The 5,134-nt window shown below is 42.7% G+C and overlaps 1 protein-coding gene across 1 annotated transcript in view; it reads left to right on the top strand.

The window, feature by feature from the left end:
- The first annotated feature begins 2,166 nt into the window (after positions 1 to 2,166).
- Positions 2,167 to 5,134, top strand: part of ZCCHC3 (zinc finger CCHC-type containing 3) — a 2,991-nt gene continuing 23 nt past the window's right edge. The window contains exon 1 of the mRNA XM_069073891.1: positions 2,167 to 5,134. This exon is cut by the window's right edge and continues 23 nt beyond it. Coding sequence (XP_068929992.1) covers positions 2,432 to 3,454 — 1,023 coding nt within the window. The 5' untranslated portion in view covers positions 2,167 to 2,431 and the 3' untranslated portion in view covers positions 3,455 to 5,134.

The raw sequence follows: 5,134 nt of genomic DNA, 5'->3' as shown, positions 1-5,134 counted from the left end.
TGTGTTCCTTACCATTCCCTCCTCATTCTGCCTGAAATCCATTTTCTTCCCCATTTCCTCTGGGAGGTTTCTCTGATACCTTATCATTGTTTTACTTTGAGAATCCCCTCCAGCCACCTGGGTCACTGGGGACTCTAACCTAAGGAAGTTAGTCCCTTCTGAAGGACCAGAACTACCTCCTTTACAACTCATGGAGCCCCTGGAAGATATGGAAGTCAAATCTTGACCCAGGATTCTTGCCACATGTATGTTAAATGTTCCTGAAAACTCATGGAAGAAAGGGATAAACTTTGTTTCTCCTTCACCTCCCAGCTCAGTGCTCTGTATACATACAACAGGCATTTTTGAAGTAATTGGGATTAAGTAACTTGTTCAAGGTTACACAGCCAGTTATTTTTGTGTGGGTGCCAAGTATCTGAGGCTGGAACTGATCCTGGGTCTCCTGACTCTGAGGCCAGCGCTCTTACTCACTGTGCTACCTGGCTGCCCCTTACAACAGGTATTTTTAACATGTTAACCAAACTAATGAAGAGGACTTCTCACTCTTAGGAGACCTATGCTTGCCCTAGTTAATAAGAATAAGTCACACATATATCTTGATATATATATATATAATATATATATATATATATCATACCTTAGTATGATCTTCTCCAGAATCCTGTGAAGTAAGTACTACTCTTAAAAATGAGAAAATAGATATTAAGTGAAAAGGTCAATCATCTAGTGAGTGTTAAAAGCAGGGTTTGAACCCAAATCTTTCCTGATTCCCAGTCTAGCCCAAAATTATACCCAGAATGGCCTTACCCCCCTTACTTGAACCCCACACCTTCAAGCACATCAAACCTTTGAAATCCTTCCCTTCCACTTAGCTTAGTTTGTACCTCCTCCATGGAATCTTCCTGATCCCCCCTGCCCCACCTTTCCATGATGGAAATAATCTTTCCTTCCTCAACTCTCTCACAAAGCTGGGCTTGGACTTCTTGAACCATTGAGCATAATATAGTTTGGATCACAATTAATTGTATATGTCTTATCGGTCCTATTTCCATTAGTAGGCTCAGTGAGAGAAGAGAGAGTGTCTTTCCATTATGCTACCATATTTCCCTCAGAGGATGGTTAGCTATTCTTTGAGGCCTATATGGTCTCACCCTGGACCAGTGCCAGTTGGCTAACCTATATATGCTTGGAGATTGATTCTTCAGAAAATAATGGAAACTTGTTAAGAATGACATGTTTATATAACACTTTATAAGGTGAGACACTCTTCCTTCTCTCACTGGCCTACTACTGGAAATAGAACAGATAAGACTTACACAATAAATTGTGATACAAACTACATTATGCTAAATGTAAATAAGAGATCCAACATAGCTCCATGAAAGATTGGAGGAAAGAGAGATAATTTCCAATACAGAAGGGTGGGGCAGGGGGATCAGGGAAAGTTCTATGAAAAAGGAAGGGAAGGGTTTCAAAGGCTTGATTGCTTTAGAGGGGTAGCTTTGGGGAGGTAAGACTTTATAGGCACAAGAAAAGGCAGAAAGATAGGAAAGTGCAAGGCAAGGATCAGGGCAGTGATGAGTGATCTCCCCCTTTTATTAAATTGAATGTACAATGCATGAGATAAGGCTAGAAAGAGAAGCTAGAACATATGATGAAAGACTTCAAATGCCAGGTTAAGATGTTCTCATTTTTCTTGCATTTATTAGCAGAATCCCAAAGAGCCACAGGAGAATTATTCAGGTAAAAAGAGGGTCCCATAGAACCTGAGGAAAGTGGATGGGGTCAAAAGATAGGAAAAAGAAGGAAAAATGAGGATCTTAAGTGACCAGAGGCACTGAAATTCATAGCAATATGGGTGAGGTTCAGATTCTGAAAGAAGCAATACGTCATGAGAATAGCAGAAAAGAGGGGACATGCTAGAGATGCAGCCTATTTTGGGGGGAGGGGGGTATATGAGAAGAAGCACTGGAAAAATAAGGAAAGGGAAATGAATGAAAATAGGTGTTCCTTATATTAATCTGAAACTGAGGTGTATTTATAAGGATTTGCCGAATGAGCATGTATCTGGTAGCGGACTGGAGAGAAAATGTCCATTCAAAGCACCACCAAAATGCTTTTTTCTGCTAAAAAAAGTCAGTGAGGCTGAAATGAAATCTCTCCTTCTCTCTTGGCAGTCAGTAGTGTATGCTGGGAAAGAGGTAACATGGCCACTGCTGGTGGGGAGGAGGAGGAGGTGGAGGAGAAGAAGGAGGAGGGGAGCGGGGGACTGCAGCAGTTGCCGCAGCAACCCAGGCAGGCAGCCAAGGAAGTAGGGGAGGCAGAGGAGAAGAGCATGGTGTAAGCTCAAGCCACCCAGAGCCTGACAGAGAAGGACTGAGAACCGCTCAAACCCCAACAGCAGAAGGAGCAGACCTGTGGGAGTTCAGAGATGCCCAGCTCAGAACTGTATTCCCCTGGCTTTGGCCAGGGGCATGGTGAGTGTCAGCCGCCCGCTCCAAGCCAGAGTGTGGAAGGAGAGGGCCAGCAGGGAGACGCTGAAGAGTTAGGGAAGGCTGGTGGCAGGGAGGTGAGAAAGAAGAAGAGGGAGGAGGAAGGGGGGAGAAGGAAGAAAGCAGATGCTGCTGGTTTTTCTGTTTTGTCTTCCGTAAGGGCTACAGGAGGAGAGGAGGAGAAGAAGAAGAGAGAAGAGAAGAGGATCAGTGCAGCCTCCATTCGGGGAAGAGGACAGCAGGGGGATGCCTTCAGTGGAAGATTCATCCTGAGGCTCCGATTCCAAGGGGAGGACAGCAGCTGCCCAACGAGAGACTATGTAGTGGGGACCTTGATCATCAAGTCGATTGGGATGAACCCAAGAGACATATATGCAGTCATTCAAATTCCAGGCAGTAAGGAGTTTGATGTGAGCTTCAGATCAGCAGAGAAAATGGACTTATTTTTGAGAAAGTATCAGGAAAAAAAGGGCCAGGACTGCTGGGAGAACTTTGTGCTGATTCAGCTGACAAAACCAAGGCTAAAGACCCTGTTCATCCTCTTTAGGAATGAAACTGTGGATACAGGAGACATTGTGACTTGGTTAAAGAGACACTGTGATGTGTTAACCACTCCAGTCAAAGTGGCCGATCGGTTTGGTGTCTGGACTGGGGAATATAAGTGTGAAATTGAACTATGGCAAGGGGAGGAGGGAATTACCCACCTGCCAGGGTCCTTTTATTTAGGTGCAGAGAAGGGCTATAGCTGGTATAAGGGACAGCCAAAGACCTGCTATAGATGTGGTTCCAAGAATCACATGAGTTTAACATGTAGCCAGGAAAAGTGTTTCAGGTGTGGAGAGCAGGGACATAGCACCAGCTTCTGCAAAAAGGGAATTGTGTGTAACCTCTGTGGGCAGAAAGGACATATCTATGCAAACTGCCCCAAAGCAGGCCATTCATCTGGAATCACTGGGGAATGAGGGGTTTTGAATAATTGAGTGCTCCAAACTACTGAAGCTTACCCCTGCCCCCCTTAAGTGCCAGACTTTTGTGTTCATATTAGTGGAAGTGTTTCTAAAATATGTTACACCTGTGTCTCTGCCTCCTTAAACAAAATATATGGAAGATAATTCAGCCTTTTCTTGATGACTCAAGGTCATCGTTGTGATAAATAGTAATTATCCTGTGCTATAATAGAGTGATTTCTTCAGTCTTCTTCACTGTTGTCATGCTGTCAGATGTTACTTCGATTTGTCAGTGTACCTACCCTTTTACCTCTTCCCTCTTCTAATTTGCTGCTTCTGATCTGTTGTGGTCTGAAAAAAAAAATAAATGTAGACAATGTTGTTAGAATTATATGTAAATTAAAGCAAATAAGATCTGAATGGTGGCCTGAGGGCCCCTTCTACAGAACAAAGTGCATGGGCTTTGTGACAGCTATTTCAATGGCCCAAGAGAATTTATATGTCAATATATAGATAGAACTATAGATCTTTTCTTACAGAATCATGAAATATCAGAGCTTTAAAATACTTCATGGATTATTTAGTCACCCCCCCTCCTCATTTTTAGATGGATAAACTGAGGCCTAGAAAGAAGAAATTACTAAAGGCATACAATTATTAGATGAGTTAGTAGGAAAGCCTGGAGTAAAACCTAGGTTTCCTGACTTCCAGTCCAAAGCTCTTTCTACATACTGCCTCTTGAGGGGGTTTTTTGTTTGTTTTTCTGTTTTGGTCTTAGATTTTTTTTGGCTGATTCTTCATTATGCTCTGATGATTGAGGTCACTAGAAGTTGGTTCTCCAGTATTCAGATAAGTGTGGTATTACAGACGGGAGAGAGGTAGGCTCAGCTAGAGAGTATCAAGGACCCAGAGCAAAAGGGTCCAGCCAGGCTGGTCTAATGAACATAAATGGATGAGGTTCTAGAAACCCACCTGGAAACTTTAAGACAATTGGAATTCCATAAGCAGAAGCTTCAGGAAGTAGAAGGGAAAGGAGAAAAGAAAGGAAAAGATGGATTTCAGGTGAAGGGAAGAGAAGAAAAGCAGAAGAAAACCAATGGTGTTACAAGGGATAGGTGAACCCTCCTATTACTTTCTGTAGGTTGGAGTATGTTCCAAAGGGATTTGGTAGGTCCATTCTAGAACAAACCTTCCCCTGTCAATGATGAATTGATGCTGGTCAGAATAGCAATATAAAAAAAAAGTTTTAGGCTTAGTGCTTAAGAAACCCTAAAAGGGAAATTGACTAGGGGCATTGCTAGACTTGTGGTTCTAGACTGATGAGTAGAAAAGCATGGATATTATAATAATAATCACTAACACATGTACATAGGGCTTTAAGGATAGCAAAGTACTTTGTGTGCATTATCTCATTGAAGCCTCATACAACAGCTCATGAGATAGGTACAAAGGCTTTAGAACTAGAAGGAACTTTAGAGATCATCTCAGTCAACTCCCTCATTTTACAGAGAGGGAAACTGAGAGCTAGAGAAATGAAGTGACACCATTAGCACCGGAAGTATAAGTAAATTTTGTCTTAAAGAAAAAGGCCAGTTGTCAATAGGCAGAGACAGACAGAGAGACAGAGGAGGGAGAGAGAGAGAGAGAGAGAGAGAGAGAGAGAGAGAGAGAGAGAGAGAGAGAGAGAGAGAGAGA

This window comes from Petaurus breviceps, unplaced genomic scaffold (assembly GCF_028583685.1).
Source record: "Petaurus breviceps papuanus isolate PSGF00001 unplaced genomic scaffold, PetGlider_PUasm1.0 90879, whole genome shotgun sequence".
In the NCBI taxonomy this organism is placed as follows: Eukaryota; Metazoa; Chordata; class Mammalia; order Diprotodontia; family Petauridae; genus Petaurus; species Petaurus breviceps.
The sequence above is the reverse complement of the archived record's forward strand: the minus strand, read 5'-3'. Positions and strand labels throughout refer to the sequence as shown.